This window comes from Ammospiza caudacuta, chromosome 8 (genome assembly GCF_027887145.1).
Source record: "Ammospiza caudacuta isolate bAmmCau1 chromosome 8, bAmmCau1.pri, whole genome shotgun sequence".
In the NCBI taxonomy this organism is placed as follows: domain Eukaryota; kingdom Metazoa; phylum Chordata; class Aves; order Passeriformes; family Passerellidae; genus Ammospiza; species Ammospiza caudacuta.
Genome location: NC_080600.1, coordinates 24723681 through 24745571, shown reverse-complemented (window position 1 = coordinate 24745571; position 21891 = coordinate 24723681). Strand labels below are relative to the sequence as shown.

The following is a 21891-nucleotide window of genomic DNA, read 5'->3' as shown; positions in this document are numbered from 1 at the left end:
GATCATAACCAGTGAAAAGATCTTTTGACAGAACATAAAATGTATGGGAGGGTGGTGGGCTGTGAAAGATGTTAGAGTGCACTGTGTTCCTTCCTTTTGTGTCTTTTAGATCTTTATTTACTTTTGATCCCTTCTTATAAGGACAGTGGTGAAAGGAAAATCAATTACTGTAAAAGTAGGAAATACCATATTTTAGCATAGATGAAGCCACATTTGTGATTTATAGAAGTTCAGGTTTCTGTATGTGGAAAAGATAAATTTTGGATGACTAAAGAGAAAAAATGCATGACTTTTACAAGCCCCTTTGAATTCCCTGCAGTTGCAAATTGTGCTGTTTATCCATACTTGAACAATTAACATAGAGTGACTTTTCATAACTTCTGTGAATGTAGTAGGGAAAGTGGAAGGCAAAGGTGAACACTATTTATTTGGACATTTATTAAAAGAAAGTCAGTCATCACTGAGCTCTTTCTGTTCCAAGGATATATTGGGTTTATATACAAATAGCAAATCAACTGGCTAGTACTGTCCTTCTCTACCTTTTCTTAATAAAAAGTCTCATTTCTAATGTGCCAAAGCAAAGGAGAAGCTCTTAATCTTTAATCTTGTGAATTTGCTAGCCATTTTTGTGAATTGCCATTTTAACTATTGGACTGGTATTGGTTTTTTTGGGGGCTTTTTTGCCTTTTTTTCTTGATTCATCAACTTTCTTTGTGCCTTTCTTCTATTTCCTTCTTCTCTTGAAGATGATTCTTCAGTGGTCCTCAAAGAAGAAAGGCTTAAGTTTTAGAAAGTAACAGGCTGCTTCTGGAAACCATGGCATAAATTTGGAAAACAGTTTTCAAAGTCAAACAAAGCTGTGGTTTTTTCCTCAATTTTTTGCGTTGAAAAATTGTTAGTAAAATCTGGTGAATCTTTTCAGTAAAAGTTTATTGTTGTGTGATGTATTTTTAGACTATTCTTTGTTTAGTGTGGTTTTTGATGTGGGTAAATAACTCTTTGATGTTGTTATGTCCTTTCTAAAAATAGTTTGGGAGTTGAAAAGTATTCAGTGTCTCCTGAGTCAGGCTCATGTTAAGTGAGTAGGAAATCATTCTGTCTGCTCTAATGGGGTTTGGCTCAACATCATGTCACTGTGCATTAGCCAAGCCTCAGCTACTACCATGCAGGAATTTTCCAAAGAATAAATGTTTTCTTTTCTTTTTAAATGAAAGAATTTTGTAAGGATTTTGTAAATCATAGTTGCTGTACATTTGAAATGCACACTGATCCTGCACAGTCTTATGCCTTTTTAAGTTGTTTTTATTGTCAAAAGATATTTTTAAAAGTCATTATCTGAATGAGGACTTGAAAAATAAGACTGTCTGATTATGTCACAGAAAGGAGAAGAAAGTCAGTGTTCTTCTGGTTGTTCAATGGAAGATAGTTCTGATATGTATGGGAAGAAGCTGAGATGTTAGATAAGTGAACTCTGAGCAGCAAAAAAAAAATTGGCAGCTTTATAATTCTCTGGCCTCAGAATGGGAATGGGCTTGAACAGAGTAGCTGGAATTTCAGAGTACCATTTCCATACCACCTTTAATGTAAAAGCATCTACTCTCTGAAAAATGGAAAAGGAATACTTTTCTTAGTGTATGTTAAAACTGCTGAGCTGTGCTTGGCTAACATTTTTCTCATCTGTTTTCTAGGTTTTGTAAAAGACACCGGATTAAATCGAATTCGAATGTTCCGTGTGTTCCGAAACACTTGTTGATGATGTCAGAATTAGTTCTTCCACAGTTCATCTTTAGTCTGATTCAGCATTTACGAGAGGGCTATAATGAGCCTGGTATGTTTTGGATTTGCATGTATCTAACATATCTTACCATGCTGTTAGCTCTTTCTTTGCAGTCTGAAGACACAGCACATGAATGCTATCCCTAGTTGATGTCATTGTATTTTGTACCTCTCTTCCTAACAAAATTACAGCCTGACTTGGTGATTTGATTTTATTACCTGCTGGCATGCTTAATGTTTTAGGGGTTGCCTAGCAATGTGCTGAGCTCTTCCAGAAAATGAAATGAGGTATAGTTTGAAATTGGTATGTGTGAATTTTAGAGCATTATGAATATATAAATTATTTTCATTTGCAATGGTTGTAACTGTTCTCCTTGTGACAGTTTTGGCTGAACTATATTACATCTACACCAAAAGTTCTTCTTCTGTGGTTTCAGCTCTTGATCTGCCATCGGAGAAAGACCTTCATAAAATTCTCCAGGTTTTGGAGCCTCATGTTTCCTTCCTAGAAGACTTGACCAAAATGGGAGGTGCAATGAGATCAGTTCTTACCCAGGTTTTAACTAGCCAACAGTTCTACAAAGATCTTAGCTCTGGTATGTTTGTGTTATTTCTAATAATTAGATTTTCAAACTATGAAGTATTAAGGGCATAAGTTTTTATAATTTCAGTTTCTGCATGTTTTTATTTGACATCTCAAAACACAGAAGAAAGTGTATTTTTAAAGCTATTACATTGATGGGAAGGTGAGCTTCAGGAGTGACTAGAAACATTTGTTTTTAAGACTTGTAAGAGCAAGCATCTGATCTGTGTCCCAAATAAATGTATAAATAAACATCTTTTCAGAAAAGTTTTTATAGGAAATCCATTCTAGCTTAGTACTTCCAAACTAGTCATAATAAGGTTATTTGAAGTGGAATATTTGTAACTCATTTTGGGATCTACTCTCACAGAGGTTACTGGAAGAAACCTGAATGGCACAAGGCCATTGTCTGTCCTGCATTTCTGTGCAAAGCCTTTTTCATCTTTTTTTCTTAAACTTTACCCTCTCACTCCCCCCCCCCCCCCATTATTTATTCAATCCTGTACCAAATCACAATAAATCTGAAAATGTTGGCAGTCACAACTAACCCCAAATCCCTAGTGTAAATTAACTCCATGTTGTTTTCTTGTGATTAAGAGTCCCTTGCATAGGTACAGAACAAATAGTGATTTCTGTAGTTTAAAGTTGCCATAACTGGCTTGGGCAGCAGCTACTTAAAAGAGCAGGCAATCCCCAAATCTTTATTTGAAAGGAGGAACACTTAGTAAAGCTGCCTCAGGGGCAGTTCTATTTATTCTTTCCTTCCTTTCTCTCTCCTGTTATAGTATTCAAATGGGAGTAATTTAATTACTCCTCTTTCCTATATGTGATGGATTTCCTGATACAGAAATACAGAAAGGGAATGGAAAGTAAGACATGCTTATCTGGACTCTTGAAATGGAGAATATGTGTCATTAAATTAAGACATTGTGGGCCATTTTTCAGATTGCTTGCATAGAGTGTGAAGCATATGAACCAAGGAGCTGCTTTTGTACTTTAATACTGTTTTATGTGTGTATTCAAGGTGTTGGAGAGAATGCATGTGCAAAGAAAAGTCATGAAAAGTACCTCATTGCTTTGAAAGGCTCTGGGTTGGCATTTCCTGAGGATAAAATTGCATGTAATATGCAGGAACAAGGAGCTGGAACTAGCACATTATCTGTTCAAGGTTTGTGTAGAAAAATATTTTAAGAGAAAACTTGATTATTGATGGGTTTTATATAAAGTGCTTTGGGTATATTTTTAAGAAAAGCTCATCTTAATGAAACTTAGAGAATTGCCTGTTATTTATTGCATTACCAAATTACAGGACCTTTACTTCTATCAGCAAAGCTAAGCATGTTAACTTCTTGTTGCTAATATGCTAAGCACCATTTTTCCAGTTAATATTGGTGGAATTTGAGTAGGCAAGATGTAATTGCTCATAGTGAAATTTTGCCACTACAACAAAGTGATTATCAATCCACAGCACTTCTTATAAAGGTTCTGTGGATTTTATTTTGTTGATCACTGAAGTCCATCAGACTTTATTATTTATCAGAGTTTTTTATTCGATTTCTGAAAGAGTGTTTGTTAACACAGTGCACTGAAGTTCTGCAATGGCATGGATTTGCAAATCTCTGGTTTTGTATTGCTTGGAAATCTTACTCCAACTTCAGTCCACTGCTCTGTATCTTTTAAAGAAGATTAATGTAGTGTTCCATTTCATGCTGGCTTAAAAATCTTAAAATACTGTCTTTTCAATAATAGACTTATGAAAAGAATCTCTGAACTTTTTTATTTCAAAAGGTTTGGCAGGTGGTACAGCAACATCAGGACAAGGGGATTCTTCAGATGAGGTGAGACTTTTTAAAGACTGTAATGACCTGCAACAGAATATTAAAGGGAGAGAATGCTTGCAACCACATCCCAGAAATCTCATTACTTATACCTGCCCTACATTGTCCCAATTTTAGTAATTAGTAATAATGGAGGTATAAAGGAATAGATCTCATGCCTTTGATTTACTAAGGACCTCTTGAAAAATCCTGTGGTTTGCTAATACTGTTCCAGTTTAATTTCTGTATATAACTGAGAAGAAACCTGTGTAGGTATTCCAGAAATCACTGTCAAGTAAATTGGACTTGATTAAAGCAAACTTAGAGCAGGTAATGCTATGAGTGGTGTTAGCAGTTTCTGGCACTTGAGAATCCAGCTGAACTGGTGAGAGCAGCAGTGAGAATTTCTCTGTAGATAAATTCCCATGTGTAGACTGGACCTTACTTACCAAACATATGGAGTGGGAGTAAAAAGGAGAGAATCTCATTTTGAGTTGAGCTTTAATAAATAAGTAGAAGAAAGTTAAATTCTGGTAGAGTAACTTCATCAATTTTCTCAGCTATTTAAAATCTACTTTCAACTAGTAAGCCTTAGCAGACGTTTTGGTAGGGTAACAAAAACATTAATCCCTCAGTGTGGCAAAAGCATTCATGGACTGTGTTTCATTTGATTCCATGGAACATAAAATCTTGAACAGGAGGACAGGTTTAGAGAGGGCCTTTTTTCTCCTTTTGCAGAAAGGAAAACATCAGAAATAACAACCATCCTACAGATTAATCTTTTACTTCAAACCATCTAGTACTGTAGAAGTAAACCTAAGTACTGAACTGTGCAAAACTTTCCCAAGCTGTTTAGTTCCCTGCAAAAGTACTGTCCTGATTTGTTATCTATGTAGATTTTGTAATCTAGTGTTCCATCTGTGAAACAATGCTGCCATTAGATCTTGGTGAGAAAGAACATTTTTAACCTTTCTACACTCATTTTAAATAGTGGTGGAAGAAAATACTGTTAAAAGTGTGCTCTTCCCACATTTCTTAATTATAACATAGTTTTACTCTCCTCTAAGAGAATATTATCAGGTATTAAAAACAAGCTGTAAATTCCCTGTGTAACTGACATGGGAGTACAGAGGAGAGGAAAGTTATTTTTCTGATAAGCATTTCCACCTTTCTATTTTGGCTTTTGATGAAAGGTGTGAACTTCCTTTTCAGTAATTTGTATTTGCAAAGCAGCTCATGATTAAGAAAAAGATTATAAAACAAATAATTAACTTTCTTTACTGATGGCTTTTTCAGGGCAGGACACTTGAGTTGCAGAGTCCTGCAGTTTATAGTAATATACCAACAAGTTTGATTTTTTTTTTCTTGAGAATACATGGCCCCTCTGACTGGGGACTGGGCAGTGGCAACACCCTGAGAACTTAATGACTCATTCCTGATGGAAGTACCAGAGGCACCCTGTGATCACAAAGGCCACAGGATGCCTAAGTATTCTAATGTGTGTCCATCTTAAAATGGATTTTCAGATGGAGGAAATGAAAGGGTAGACAAAATCAGACCTTTCATTTACACCATACTTGTGGCCAGTCCTTAGGTATAAAGTGTGAAGAATCTTCTTCCCCAAGGAAGGATAGTAACTTCTTGAGATTCAGGTTGTTTATCATTCCAGAGAAGTTTGGAAGTAAAACATGGCATTTGCTTAGGGGAGAAGGATATTGAGTACTTATTTTTAACAGTAGATATCTGTATTAATTATATCTCATTTTATTAGCTCCCGTAAGAATCTATATTTCTGGATTTATTGGGACTACCAGTGTTGGCAAAGATCCATGAAACGTGTAGTATACTCCTGTGATATCACATGCTTTTTTAAGATGCAGTGTTAGATTTTGTGAAGTGGTGGTGGTGATGTTTTTAACTTGTATTACATTTTGGAGCCTTTGCTGTTTAGTTTGTGGAGTACCTTGAAAGCTTCAGATGACAAGTGCCTGTGCAAAATGTTTCTGTTATTCTCTAGGGAACAAGCAGTTAGAATTTGCATCGTAAAGGTGTCACAAATACTTTATTCCTGCATCAAAAGTTTATGTTGATTAGAGAGTATATAACTAATTATATATGTTGCCAACTTTGATACACATTATGTTGGCTGATATTTTTTCTCTGAAACAAACCTGACAAACCCTGCAAGTGGATAAGGTAAAATCTTAGATGTGCAAAGATTAGAAATTTTGTAGTGTTAAACTTTCGTAGCAATAAGTTTTAGAAATCAAAGTAACTAACCTTACAAAATAAATTAAATAAATGTGGATGATAAGGCTGCCTGTAGAGGGAAAAAGAGAACTTAAAAAATTGTTTTTCTCGCAAGGGTCGCTCACAATGTGTGATTCCTGTAAACAGTAAAAGTGTTTTTCTTGTAAGAATATGTTGAAGGTTTCTCTGTTTTAGTTTGGTAGTTAAACCAGAATTTTAAGAGCATACAATCTCTTGGCAATAAGTTTCTAAGTATATGATTGTCAATTTTTAAAACTCTTCCTCTGCCCCAGGAGGACCAGGATGGTAGCCAAGGTGTGGGAAAGCGCAAGAGGGTGAAACTAAGCAGCACCACCAAAGGTATTTATAAAGTACTGATCTCAGTTCATCATGTTTGCTTTATGTTTGTCTTAAAAATATCCAGGGATGCTCAGTTCACTTCCCAAGCACTGTAGTGCTGCATGTGACAGGTATTAACATAGCATAGTCTGAAAATGAGTAGCAAGTGAAAATGTGGTCCTTGGCAGGTTAGATTTCCCTTGAGTGAGTACCTCTGTCTGGGACTCTGTTTGACCATTTTACAACACCTCTGTGTTGTAAGCTGACCTGCAAAAATTCATTCAGTTTTCACTGTGTGCCTATCAAGGCTGCAATATAGCTTTACAAAACAGGTGTTTGATGTATCTGTTGTTAACAATTTTTTTTTTGATTGTGCCACTGTGCAGTATGATTGTGTTAGCAGCCAGGCAAGAATGGTTCTCTCTGGTTCTGGTTGGTCTTTTGGTAGTTTATTAATGTTTAAGGTAAAATACTTGAATTAAGTCTCTCTTGAAACCACTCCATTTTTTCTTCTAGCTTGAAATTAGTCCCTTTTGCCGTTTCTAGTTCAACATGAGTAGCGTTCACATTGAGGTCACTGCAGGTTTTAATTCAAGAGCAACCACAGGCTAGACAAGATGGTTCTGTCTGGTACTTGACATGTTTCTGTGCTAAAAAGTGTTCAATAATATTTAAATGCTATTGTTAGATAAAGAAGAATTTTTTGATTGCGTTTTTTTTTATTATGAGTGTGAGGAGACTGACATAGGAAGTGCAATGAGTTGAAAGCCTTGAGAAAAGAATATTTGGGTAGAGGAATTGTAGGGAAAGTTGGAATAAAGTTTCTGGAAGGTCTGTGGAATGAAAGTTTGGAGCCTGAGTTTTAAATGCAGAGGTTCTTGAATCAATGAAATAGTATGATGTGAGGAGTATGGGAAAGTAAGATTGATTGTTTCTAGTGTTTCCAGATTTAAGGAAAAATTATGAGGAAGCTGAAAAAGCGGAGAACTAAAGGTTCTGGCAATCCTGTTGTTTAGAGGTGATCTTAAAAACGATGTGAGAAAGATTGTGGTAGAGATGTGGAAGAGGCAGTAGTTTTGGAGATATGCAGGAAACATAGAGACATCCAAGTAAGGTTCTCTTACTTGGATTTAAGAGGCTGTTAGCTTGTCTAAAAGATGAATTAGAGTCAGGTAACACAAGAAAAAAATGCTGCTGTTCTGATGCATAATAACTCATTAGGGAAAGAGGCAGGGAGGAAGCCCAGATTTAGAAACTTCCTGATCAGAAAACCAATATCAGCAGTGGCATTTCAGGATAAGTGAGACTTGAATTCCACATTTCATTTTCCCCCAGGATTGTAGTCTTCCCCCTCTGAGGCATCCCAACATGGACTATGATCATGATGTTGATAGCTCCTAATATCTGCCCCAGAGGAGGGAGTCTGCCAAAGGGGGAAGGGTAAGTATCTGTTTTTATTAAATATCAAATAGTTTTCTAAAGTTTTCAGTATTCATATTTTATGTCCAATAGGGTATAAAATAAGAGTATGAGAAGAAAATTTTGGAAAACTGAGTATTGAATAAAAACAGATTTACCTTTTCCATATAAGCAAACTCCCTATCCCATCCTAGCTCTGCAGTGGTACTGTCTTCATCAGGGCTATATACTGGGGGTATATTGGAATGCTACATCTTATATTCCAGAGAGATATTTACAACACTCTGTGAGGTGTTTTGTGGCACAAAGAAGAATAAAATATTTCTTTAAAGAAAGTGCAGTTTTTAAGCTGAGGTTCACTCATACAGGTATGGGACTGAGTAGTGAGAATTTTTTTTTATTCTGTTTTAAAACCTCATCCTGCCTCCATCTGAAATACCAAATTATTTTTAAACCCTGAGACACTGTTTTTTAAAAAATAAATTTAAAATCTAGTGATGCTTTTCAGAAGAGTAGGAACATTAGTCCCAGCGTTCTTGATAAATGTTCCAGGTTTGGTTAAGAGCATTCTGCCTACTCAAATTATATAGCAGGTGTAAGCAGGTGTGTATTGTTGTGTCCCTGCCTCAAACTGCTGCATGGAGTATTGGATATGTCCTGTTCACCTGTGCTGTGTGTCAGAGAAAGCTGCACCCTCAGTGACAGGTACAGTGTTGTGTCATGTTCCCTGTCATGTCCCTGTCATGCTGTTCTCACTCAGAAGCATTTGGCATGTACCTAAACTTGTGCTCTCTGTTCTGTGGGCAGAGGACTTCAGTCTTGCATGGTTACCAAGCTTTCCTGGGCAGTCAAATCACACATGCAACTTCATAACAAGAGATGAGGAAGAGAACATAAATGAGCATCATATGTTTGTTGCTCTAGGTGATGTGTAATACCTTTCAAATTAGTTTAATATTTATTTATATTGCAACATATTATAATATCTTTTATGATTATATAAAGGTAGTGTTTTATATCAATGCTTGTCAAATATATTGAATAAAACATATACATTTTTTTTGTGACTTGCTTGAGTCTTGAGGAGAACCCTAAAATTTAAGTCTGGGCAAATTGGTTACTTGCCTGGGGAACTCTGACACTTGGTAATGGTGGAAAATTGAGGTAATTCCTGCTTAGGAAGAGCACAAATGTCTGTCTTGCCTAGAACAGGCACAAAGCTATCCAGTGCAGTCTCTAAAGCTGTCACACTTCAATGAAGATGTGAGTCTTGAAGGCCAGATGATGTTCAGTGTAAATGTTTTTGGCTGTGTGCAGATGGCAGCACTTCATGGACTCCTGTTGGAATATGTGGTTTTGTGTGGAGCTCTGTATCCTCAGGTGTAGTTGATTTCTAGGTATAGAGAAGCACTAGTATTATTACTTTAGTCCTCATATGTTACTGGAGTGAACACCACCTGTTGTAGTTGTAAAGCATAGTTTTTCAAGAGGTTGATTATTTATGATGAAGAGTCTTTATATTTTAGTTTTTTGAAAACAGAGTTAATATGATTTATACTCTATCAAGTGATCATTTCATGCAGTTTTTTCTAGCAAAGGTCAGATTGCAGCTTTGCAATCAGGAAACTGATCTGCTTGAAAACACAGCTGACAAAATGGAAAGATCCTGGACTTGATTCCTATGTAGGTGCCCCACAGGGATCTACTATCAGTATGAGTAAAGGGGCAGAGTGAGTGGGCAGAAAAGGGGAAAGATGAGAATGTCTCTCCTGCTACCATCAGGAGCTAGTGCCTCCTGATTATCTGGGTATGGTAATTTTTGTATTTAAAAAAACCAGCAAACAGCCTAGTGGTTGGTCAATCAGTACATGTACTGCTTTGAAAGTAAGAATAAAGGATACATTATTGCTTCTATTTATTTTGTTTAGAGCTTGGTAAAGTTGTTTAGGTAATAGAATTAATCACTTAATCATAACCTGTATTTTTTTGTTTTGGTATTTTAACTTCAGTTAAGCAGTAATCTACAATGTTTCCCTTGGTTAAGTAGTTGTGTAAATATTGTGCAATTTGCTGTCATGCATTGTAATCAGTGTAGCTGTTACAGTCAGTTGATGTGATTCAATGCAATCAATGAAGATTGATAGAATTGTACTGAAAACTTTCACTGGCTTCTCTGGGAGGTTCTTTTTATAGCTACAGACTCTGACACTCTGCAATATCGGTGATCTTAATTTTCCAGTGTTTAAAAAGAAATTATTTACAGAATGAACTAAGATGTTCTTAAATTTTTGTTACTGAATTTTTCTATGACTGCAACAGCACTATTATTGTTCTTAGTTTTAACACTTACTGCATTACACATGCCCTGCTTCAACTTTTTATGCAGATCAGTCTATCATGGATGTTTTGAAGCATAAATGTTTTCTAGAAGAATTATTATTTTGGACAATAAAATACGAGTTTCCACAGAAGATGGTGACTTTCTTACTCAACATGCTACCAGATCAAGATTATAAGGTACTTGGCCTTACTTAATTCAAACCTAAGTATCTTTTATATTAACATACTTAGTGTGTATTATCCTTTGCAGGACACTATGTATACTCATGTTTGAATAATAAGTAGTAAAATAATGCAGATCTTTAACTTGTTTTGAGTATTTTATAAGAAGTTCCTAAGTGTTTAGTATTTGAAAACCAATGTGGACAAAACAAGATGGATAAATCTGGAGCAGCGCTATTAGTTTTGATTGATGATTTATTTTCCTTTTTGTCTGTTAGTGCATGTTTGCATGTGATGGATTTTGTTTCATTTTATTTTACTTTGTAATTTGTTTTTTGTCACTTAAAACACGTGGATCAGCACTGTATGATTCTGTAGCGTGGTATGACTAGGGAATAATTGCAGTGATTTCATTCCTGTTTCAATTATTGTAGTAGGCAGTGGTTTTTCCACCCAGGCCATTACAGTGTGAGTGTTCTTGCTTCAGCTATGCCCTAGGTGATTTTGGCAGCCTTCCAGGTGCTTCCTTACAGAGTTTTGCAGTTGTCCCTACGAAGTATCTCCTGGCCCAGAGTTGTGGAGACTGGATGTCATCTTCCTGTTTTAAATCTTGGTGTGCAGCCAGGTTTGGTTGTTTGCTCCACATGTTCCCAAGACCTAGTATACATAGCAATCAGGCTTAACATTTTGCTCTGATCATGTCATACCCTTGAGCCGTGCAAATATTTTGGACCTTCTCAATGCCTGCTGGGAGGAAAAGATCACAAAATTCTGCAGTCCAGATATGCAGATTTTTTCCAAAAAGTCTGTTTATAATGGGACAACACTATTTTTGTGCCTTCTTAAAATCTTGCTGCATCAAAACAAGGGACATGAAGATAATTTGCAAGGAAGAAAAAGCCAAGATATGGGCCTTGAGCACTACTGTGTCCATCTCAAGACACCACTTTGATTTGGGATACCAGCACAGATTCGTCCTGGTCTTAGATTGAGCTAATACATGAGGAGACATTAGGACTTCCTAACTGATGATCCATTGTTATGAAGCTTGAATTCTTCCTGATATTTGGACATGCTCATGGACATCCAGTTCTCCTGATCCATTGCCAGCTAAATTCCTGCCTGTAAAAACACCCAGCTGCTAGCAGCATGCAGAAGAATCTGGTAAGTGTTGCTGTGTTTCCCTTACAACTGTACCATGTAATAACATCAGCTTCTAATGATTGTGGGATCTTTCTTCCTTTGACAACGAGCCATAATCTTCAGTGACTTTCTTTATTCTATTCATTATCTTTCTTCACTCAGAGTGGAGATCATGGTGTATTTGGTCTCTCTAATGATTGCCACCTTTAACTGGAAATAGTCCATTTTCTACCCACCAATACTGCATGCTCAGATTGAAAGGTTTTTATAAACTTTTTTTAGTTGGTTGGTTTTTTTGTTACCAATTTCGTACTGGTTTTCATTAAGCAGTTAATTCCTATGTTAAAGCTTTAGTAGAAGCACAAATACCAAGTGTTCAAAATTCTTTTAGAATCTGTGTTTAATTGTCATGGTCGTCTAAATGGCATTTTAAATAGTAGAGGGAACTCAGAGCAGGAAATGTATCACATAGCAGTACTAGGGAGGCAGTAAACTTTTTTTCACAAGAAACCTTTGCTTTGTTGCAAAACTGTCAATGCTGCATGAATTTTAAACATGTTTAAGAGGCCTGTGGTTAATTTACAAGGAGCGGCTCTACCTTTTACATGGAAAAGAGAGAACATAACATTTTGGAATGAGTTAGAAGAATGTTTTATCTTACATGCTTCCATTTAGCTTTTTTGAAAGAAAAGCCTGTTTGCTGATTAATCGTACTGCATTCTCAAACAACAGGAATACCTCTAGGGATTTAAACTGTTCCAAATGGTCTTGCACCTTTCTGCTACTTTCTCTCATCCCATCTACACTACATGTACTGTTCTAATTTTTTCTCTGTCTGGTGGTGTGCAATTTATCTGATTCTTTGTGAGGCAGTTTAGCTCATTAAATCAGCAGAATTCTGCTAGGTTGGATTCGTGGTAAACTGAGGGAGCTACCTGGACATAGAGCACAGAGCTGCCTATCTGCATATGCTTTGGAATTGTTGAAATCTCTGACCTCCAGCATAAGCATATGAGAATCCATCACTGCCCTGTGTAGCAGTCACTGAACCACTAGCAATCTCAGTTACACAGATTTTTTTTTTTTAAATAGGAAAACAAACTTCCCTTTAGGGATTCCCAGTACTAAAAAGAGGTGTTGAAAGGGGTGGGCTAAAACCCTGGGTTTACTAGCTCTTCCCTCTCTCCCCACTTTGGCAAATGAGAGAGATAGCACAACAAAAAGTGTGGTCTTTGCCTTACAGATTTGTGCTTGAGGCATCCCTTCCATCACTCTCTGACATTTGAAGCTTGGAAGAGTTACAAGTGAAGAAAAGGAGAGCAGAAGAAAAATTTATTGAAGCTTCCAAGAAATTAAAGGTGTTGTGATGTGGACCAGAGGAAAAATAAAAGGCCCGAGAAAGAGACTTTCCTGTGACCAAGGAGAAGGCAAAGAATGTGTTGGCAGTAAACAGGAAGATGCTGGAAGAGTGTAAATCATCCAAGAGCAGAGCCTTGCTGAAATCTTGCTGAAAAATGCAGAAGCATCTGGACATTATGAATCAACAAACATAATTAACAGAAATGCTGTGCTGTGTCAGGCACCTCCCATAGTGACCCTTGGGGCAGCTATTACAGCAACAGGACTTCACCAACCCCTGGATATGCTGTTCTACAAATTCTGTAGAGCAGTTTTTCTATTGGAACCTTAATTTTAGTGCAGCATTCAGCTGGCAGAAGTAGTTTACATCTTAGCATTGAGAACATAAACATGGGAGATGTAAGTTCTAACTGAAGCATGGGGTTGGTGTTAGTCTCCAGAGAGTTCTGGGATTGAAGTTGAGTGGTCACCAAGAGGAGAGGCCAGCTGAAAAAATTAACTTTGTTTCTCTAGAGGTAGAAAAGTCAGTGAAGATAATTAGATGCGCAGGAAGCATGTGTGTCTTAGGAAACTTTTTTGCAGATGATTGGACCTGAGTATTTGGAAATATGTTATGACAGAAATTGCATTCTTGCTGCATTCTATATTTTTCCTTAGTTGTGTATATAGCTTTAGCCACTGAGAGAAAGGATATGTGGATGGACTGATTTGGCCTACTGTGCCATTATACTGTAGTGAGAGCAAATTTACAGTACTTTCAGAAGTTTATTACAGTAAATGAGTGAGGCACAAAAAATTTTGATGCATGCCAATATAAACTAAAGAAAAAAAATCCAAAATTTGTCCTTAGAGAAGGACCTTGTTTTTGCAGTCAACTTGAATTGAGCGTGCTGTGTAAAACAAGTGAAACATAGTTTCTTCATCTCAGAACCCAAAAATCCTATTTAAACATAATACAGTGTGAAGAAGTAATACATAAATAAAGCATACTCTTTTACCAGCAGTGTTAATATACTAACTTCTTAAAATACCTGCTACTTATTTTCTGTCTGAGGCTTAATGTGAATTAGGGTGTAATTAACATTAGTGTGAATGTCTTGATGATAGATGCTAATGCCAGTGATGAAAATTGTTTCAGACCTTTAACTTAAAGGAAATTATGTGATGGTAATATCTGTAATACCAGAATGATATTGTATTAACTTTGCTCAAGTATTGAGAATACATTGTGCCAAAAACGCTTTAGGTGAGAACAGTTACCATTGTTGGGTGCTATATGTGGAACATACTTTCAGTGATTATACATCACTGTGGGCCAGGTATAGGAAGGCAAGTTAAGTATTCTTGCAGTGTTTCCTGCAGTGAGGTCCCCATTCTCACCTTGGTTCAGTTTCTTGCATCAGCAACTTTATCTTTGGGGGTATTTCAGTTTCTGTACCTAACAGCAGAATTATGTCATCATGTTTTTGGAAGTACTTCTGAGGTGATAATAACTTGGTGGTGCCATAATAAAAATATGGGAGCACTGAATCTAAGGCAGATCAAATAAAGTAGTGATCTGTATACAGTCTGGTGAAAGCATGGCTGATGAGGGTGGTTTTAACATTTCTAATTCTATGCTTATGAAAGGTTAATTCTTCCAGAAGGAATTGGCAAGGGATTTTTAGACTTTGGATTTTTATCACTACACAGTTTGTCTTCTTACTAAGCCAAGCAAGTCCAGATGGTGCTAATTCAGAACGTAAAGTACTAAGTGAGAAGTGATTTCAAAGCTAGCAGATATGTTCATGGATGTGCAGTGAAAAGTTGATTTATAATGCATTTTGAGGCTAATGGAGTGGAACACAGAACTGTGCTAAGATTTATATATATATATATATGTACAATACATTTAAATGCATTTAAATAAATGATGTGGTTAAAAAAAAAACACTAACAGGTGTGTAAAGAATAACAAATCTGCATAATTAATTTAGTTATTGAGTGAAAAGCACTAAAGTTTTACTTTAGAAGTATAGGATGCTATGACAGTAGAAATGAAAATCAGTGTAGAAAGTTTTGCTTGAAAATGAATTAAAACCTTACTTCATGGTTAGAAATGAATACCTTACTTCATGGTTAGATGGCTGCAAGTGATGAGGCAGCTTTATAAGGCACTACTAAATTAATTGTTCACAGTGTATCATTTTAGGTAATCTGTTGTAGGATGTACAAATTTAGGATAAAATAATTGTTAGAATTTTACTACTTTCACGGGCATGCTGAGACATTATATTCCTTGTTTGAACATTTCTGGGTTGGCCTTCTTTAGTGTGGAAAGTATAGAATGACAAGATTAGATTCTGAGGAAAGTTAATAAAATTAGCAGCCTAAGATACCCCTCCCTATAAATAGGTCTTTTCATTTGGTCTGTTTCTAGAAAGCAGTCATCACTCTTGGTTTGTCATAGCAACTGGTGTTTCCCAGGGTATGTTGATTGTACATTCATAAAGGAATATTTTATAATGAAAGAAAGCTATAAGTTTTGTATGATGCTCATTAATGTCAACATTTCTTTATAATTTGCAGATTGCTTTTACAAAAACATTTGTTCAGCACTATGCTTTTATTATGAAAACACTGAAGAAAAGCCATGAATCAGACACCATGTCTAATAGAATTGTGCATATCAGTGTTCAGTTGTTCAGCAATGAAGAACTAGCACGCCAAGTAACAGAAGAATGCCAACTGCTGGATATTATGGTCACTGTTCTGTTGTACATGATGGAAAGTTGCCTTATTAAAAGTGAATTGCAAGGTAGGTTTAGTTGTTTGTTTGTTTCTTTCCATGAATAATCAGTTGATTATAGAGGAAATTTAATCTTTCTTTGGTGGTCAATCCACCCTACTGATGCCTTTCCAAAAATGTACAGGATCTAGCAATATATGGTAGAGGAAGAGTCTCAAAATTCCCTGGGAATATAAAGGTAGTTATCAAGAATGATACTAATGTTTTATCCTTTGGTTTGTATGGGGTTTTTTTTTTAGGAATGTTACATGATTTTAAATGCAGGTTATTACCTACTACTTAATTTGTTATGTGAAGTGCATAAGCAACTATTTGAATGAAAAATTATATACACAAATTGAGACCTGTATGAATTTAAAAAATATTTTCAAAGAATTTCACAAGCTATTTGCAGTATTTAAAATTGTTTTAATTTTTAAAACTTGTGATTGCCTTGATATAATTAGAGAAGAATAACGTAATAATTTGTCAATATAGCAATTTTATCAACCTTTTGTTTGATAAAGTGGCAGTTTGAATTTGAGCTATTGTAGACTTTATAACTTCTTTATTAAAACAGCTGTTCTATTTTCACCCTCCTTGTTTTAACTGTCCTTATATGAAAATGGCACAATTGAGTCTTTCTGATCTCTGACATTCACACTCTTATGTGCCTAACAGACTGGAGACCTCTCAGCCCTCTTCCTCCTAGTTTGAATCTGAAAGTACCCCCTAGACAGGCTGAGTGCTGCTGCTAAATAAGTATCACAAACTTATGCATGAAATTGTATTTTTTTTCCCCCAAGTATTCTTGTCTCAGAGTCCAGTTTGTGTATAGCCTAAACCAAAATATCTGTGCAGAAGTGGGAAATCCTCACTCATCTAGCTATCAAGAGTGCCCTCATTCAGCAGCACTTCAGTATGGAAAATGTTTCTGTTGCCCTACATAGACTGTTTTACAGTATTAAAAGGAAAATGCTGAATATTTAATAGTTTGTATATCAGGTGATTTTTGCTAAATAAATGCCATATTGGTGGAATGTAATTTAAAACTCTTTCTAAGCATCTTTTAAATGTTACTTTTTGGTCAGTATGGGATGTTGCTAGCATGATGGTAGGGTTCTGTAATGGGTCAGAATTTCAGTACAGCAGAAAAAGGCTGTACTGGACAGGCCAAAGAGAACCACTCTACATACAGGTTTACCTCATCATCCAGAGACTGGAGTCTCTTAATAAGTGCCTTTTCTTCTGTTCTTCTTTCTGTTGAAATAGAATATTAACTGACATGGGTACTGGAAGTTGTTTAGCTTGGATCGTGAATCCAGAACCAATTCTGTTTCCGTTCTGATCTTTCTAGGAGTCCCTCTTATAAAAAGGAAACAAAGAGATTTATTTGGCAGATGTAGAGGATGAACTTCTGTGATTTGTGGTGGGAGGGAAAGAAACACCCCCCCCGACTTTGATTTCTCATCCTCCTTTTCTAGGAACCTTCTCCTGCCCCAGTCTTGGGCAGGCTGCACAAACCCTCTCTCTGTCCCAAATTCAGAGTGGAAATGTTTTGCTCTGCTCTTTTCAGACTCAACATGCCAATGAGGGTTTTGATCACCAGATTTGTTCTTGAATGCTGTAAGATACCTTGCTCACTGGGATTATGTCAAATTCAAAGTAGAATTCAGGTGTTTGTAATAGGAATTGTTTTATTTGCTTTTTTTAATAATTAGAAATATTGGAAGAGCCATAGCTGTGATGGTTTTCCTAACATGCTGCTTTCCAGAGGTTGTGATATTGTTCAAAGTTTAAGTGACTCTTGCTGAGTGGCATCTGTGTAGGCTAGTCCATGATGGAAAAACAGCTTCAGATACATGAAAGAGCCATTTTAGTTTTCTGCAGTTTTCTGTGTGTGTGTCGGACCCCAGCATTACAGTACATCCTAATCAATATTTTTGCATTCTTTTGTAACTTTTTTAATAAATGAAAGAAATTACTTAGTCTTCTCCTTTTGTTTTGTTCTTTTCTTTTTTAAATTTAGATGAAGAGAATAGTTTACATGTTGTGGTGAATTGTGGGGAAGCACTACTGAAGAATAACACTTACTGGCCCCTGGTTAGTGATTTTATAAACATACTTTCACACCAAAGTGTGGCAAAGAAGTTTTTGGAAGATCATGGTCTTTTGGTAACATGGATGAATTTTGTATCATTTTTTCAAGGTATGTGACTTTTGTGATCACTACTGCTACAAGGATGATAAGACAGTTAATGTTCACTGTAGCAAAATCTCTACAGTTCTGTATGTATATATTTAATCTATTAGTATTCCCCCAAGACTGTATTTCTTGAAGAGAACAGTATATTCTAGAAAACAGGTTACAAAAATTATCTAATGGGTCTTTTTCTTGTGTGAAGTAGTTGAAGAGCAGTCACATCACACTTAGTCGATTGAGATCTATGGTGCAAGAATTCTGAGGTTATACTTAAAGTACAGATCACAACTGTAAACCAAACTGTTTTACTGGTGAAGTTCAAAATTTAAATATACAGGAAATTAATCTCATATATCTGGATCTTCTTCTAAGTGTTGCTTTTGATTATATAAAAAAAAAAATTAAGATGATGTATCTCAATGCTGATAAATATTTTGCTTAGAAAGATGACCAGCATTCAGATGTTCTAATTGACTGAGTAACATTGAAAGTAGAAGTTCATGTCCCCTGAACAGCAAGGACTGCAGTTATTAGCCAGTCTTTTGTCTTTTCTGGTATATTTCTGTTCAAACTTTGTTTTATCAAATTCTTCCACTAGATAAAATAGATTCTTACACTTTGTGGAGTTGTTTTGCAAGGTGTGTAAATGCATAATACTAAAAAGACTGCATTCCATTTATCCCTAGTTAAATCTTGGGTTGTATAACTCTGCTTAAATCTTTGAAGGTATGAATTTAAATAAACGGGAGTTGAATGAGCACGTGGAGTTTGAATCACAGACATACTATGCTGCCTTTGCTGCTGAGCTGGAGGCCTGTGCCCAGCCCATGTGGGGTCTGCTGTCACACTGCAAAGTTAGGGTAAGGCTAACATTCCCCTGTCGTGATTCTTGATTTTATTCATGTCTTATTCTAGAATTCTCAAACTTGAAAAAACTGTCTTGTGTGTTTGAAAATACTTTGGTTTGGCTCTCTTTGTCTATTTAAATAACATAAAACTCCAATCAACTTGGATTCTGTGTATACTGAGTGTAGAATTCATGCTTGGACATAATTTACTGTCTCCAGTACTGGGATTACAAGTTCAGGATGTGTGCAGTCATTTCATATGACTGTACATATGGAATAACTTCAAATCTAATGAAGAACTTGATAAATGTCTCTGAGTCATTCTGCCTTTGTTCAGGGGGAATGGAGATACATAAGTCATACTAATGTGATTCTAATGTTGGCTGTGTCTGAACAGCCAACAGACACTTCATTATGATGGGAGATGGAGTAATTTATGGATTTGTGTGGTTCTCCTATCAATTTGAGGTGAAAACCTCTTTGGTTCTGACATCAAATGGTCTCCAAACTACAGCAAAGACTTGTTGCTATTTGCTAAACTGTAAATTACATTAAGTGACTGCAAAAATAGAATCCATTTGCTTTTAGGAATATTTAACATATGAAAAATACTTTTTACTGATTTTCTGTGAAATAAATACTTGTATTTGAAATTAGCTTATTAAGATAATTAATAGTGTCAGTGAGGCAGTACTGACTGGATTGAACTGCACACTGAGAAATTGTGCAAGCAGTCCATGTGATTTTTAGAACAGTTTGAATCAGGCAGTTGTAAAAGCCTTTCTGTGATGTAAATTACACTGATACATTATGAATTTATCAATTTATGAGTCTACATTGGTTTTTGAAAACCGAATTACAGCTTCTGGCTATTTGAAGTGCTCCTTTCATTTTTCCTTAGGGATGGGATGGTCTTTTTTTTTAAGGCCATGCTCCTCCATCAGTTGTCTTGTCAGTCATGTCTTCAGCCACATGTTTGAACCTTTTGGTCATTATCAATAAATCTGAAAAAGTTAAAGAAATTTCATAGCTTAGTTGTTGTACTTATGAAACCTGGAGGGTTGGAAGCTCATGTCTCACAGGATAGGGAAAGCCAGCAGAGCCTGTCCTTCATAGAGTGTGGAGCAACAGGATGGGAGTGTGGCTGTTGTATTTCCTGATGCGAAAAGGTGCCTGACTGAAATAGCTGCCACTTGCACAACTTTTGGCTGGCCTGAACACTGCTGCCTTTTGCATGAGAAGTGTGTCATTGGATATCCTGAGACTGTGAGGCAAGTCTGGAGTCTGTGTTTAGGGGGACGTGAAGATTAAAGGAAAAATCTGTTAAGAAAATAGGCTTTGCAAATTCTGCTGATCACAGAGCAATTTGGTTTAGCTTCTTTTCTGCTTCTTCTTCTTGCGCACGACTGCTTCTCTCCTGGAAGGCAATGTACAGCTCTAGCACTGAAACATGATTTAACCTGAAATATAGTGTAGTTTTATGGCATTGTTGCTCAGTTATATCATACAATCATAACAAGGTTTGCTTACCATTGAAATACATGCAGTATTGTGCTATCATATTTAGGGTGTCTTGTGTTAGCCAACTGTAAGGACCTTTTAAGTAGATAAAACTTGTAGGCCATTAGCTATTCTTTTTGGTTACATGGAAAGACTTTCTTTTATGCTTACAGCTCTAAATTATGGGTAAAACTAAATGGATAAATTAAACAATAGTAGGCACTAGGACCACCTAGAGAGTGAGTCCTGTGAGGAGCAGCTGAGGGAACTGGGGTTGTTCTGCTTGAAGAAGAGAAGGCTCAGGGATGAGCTTATCATTCTCTATAACTCCCTGTAAAGAGGGTGTAGCCAGGTGGGAGTACAGGTAACCAGCAGCCAGACAAGAGAAAATGGCATCAAGCTGCAGCGGAAGAGTTTCAGGTTAGGCAACAGGAAGAATTTCTTCATGAAAAGAGTGTTAAGCATTGGAGTGGGCTATCCAGGAGTAGTGGAGTCGAGTCCCAATCCCTGCAAGTGTTCAAGAAACAGCTGGACCTGGCACTTAGTGCTGTGGTTTAGTTGATAATGTATTGTTCAGTCAGTGATCTTGGAGGTCTTTTCCAACCTCAATGATTCTGTATACTGTAAAAACATTCTTGAAACAATTGTATTTATTTGTAATAGGAAAACAATGTCACTTCAAACTTTTTTTGGCTCATATAAGCGTGCTGGTTTCTCTTAACTGCAGGAAACACAAGAATACACACGCAATGTTGTCAGATACTGCCTTGAAGCACTTCAAGACTGGTTTGATGCTATCAACTTTGTAGATGAGGTAAATATCCTTAGTGAATTTAAGCAAAGGACTGTGAAAATCTGATTAAATTTAAAAGGTGATACACTCCCTACTCCCAGCCCCCTCTCCTTAATTTAAGTGACTATTCAAACTAGTGATCAAAAAAGGATTGTCTTGCTGAAATCAGAGTTTGTAGTTAATACTTAAAATGTTATGTCCTAGGACCCTTTTTTTCCTGTAGTCTTGGTGATTTAGATTTGCTGGTGCAAGCTTAAGCTGTGAGTTTTAAAAGCAATGCTTTCCCTGTCTAAGGGAAACTTCTGAATAATCAGAAAGACGGGGGAATGAAATACTTCTGTGTTACTGAAAAGTAAGTCTATCAAATGAAGACATATAAAATACTGTCCTTGGTGGTTGTGCCAAAGATATTTGTATGTTTGTTTTTTCCAATATATTATATTAAATACCTCTATTTTACTTTCAGCCAGCACCTAACCAAGTTACTTTTCATTTGCCACTGCACCGTTACTTTGCCATGTTTTTAAGTAAGGTAAGCACATGTTCTATTTTCACAGAAGATGGAAATTCCCTGCTGAATGTAATCATTCAA

General features: G+C 36.2%; 1 protein-coding gene across 1 annotated transcript in view; it reads left to right on the top strand.

Moving 5' to 3' along the window:
• The window catches only part of UBR3 (ubiquitin protein ligase E3 component n-recognin 3), a 98218-nt gene that overhangs the window by 10252 nt on the left and 66075 nt on the right, over positions 1–21891 (top strand). The window contains exons 2-12 of the mRNA XM_058809342.1: positions 1689–1828; positions 2214–2372; positions 3384–3527; positions 4148–4197; positions 6720–6786; positions 10571–10701; positions 15757–15985; positions 17985–18164; positions 18885–19018; positions 21234–21320; positions 21766–21831. Coding sequence (XP_058665325.1) covers positions 1689–1828; positions 2214–2372; positions 3384–3527; positions 4148–4197; positions 6720–6786; positions 10571–10701; positions 15757–15985; positions 17985–18164; positions 18885–19018; positions 21234–21320; positions 21766–21831 — 1387 coding nt within the window. The remainder of the gene's footprint in view (positions 1–1688; positions 1829–2213; positions 2373–3383; positions 3528–4147; positions 4198–6719; positions 6787–10570; positions 10702–15756; positions 15986–17984; positions 18165–18884; positions 19019–21233; positions 21321–21765; positions 21832–21891) is intronic.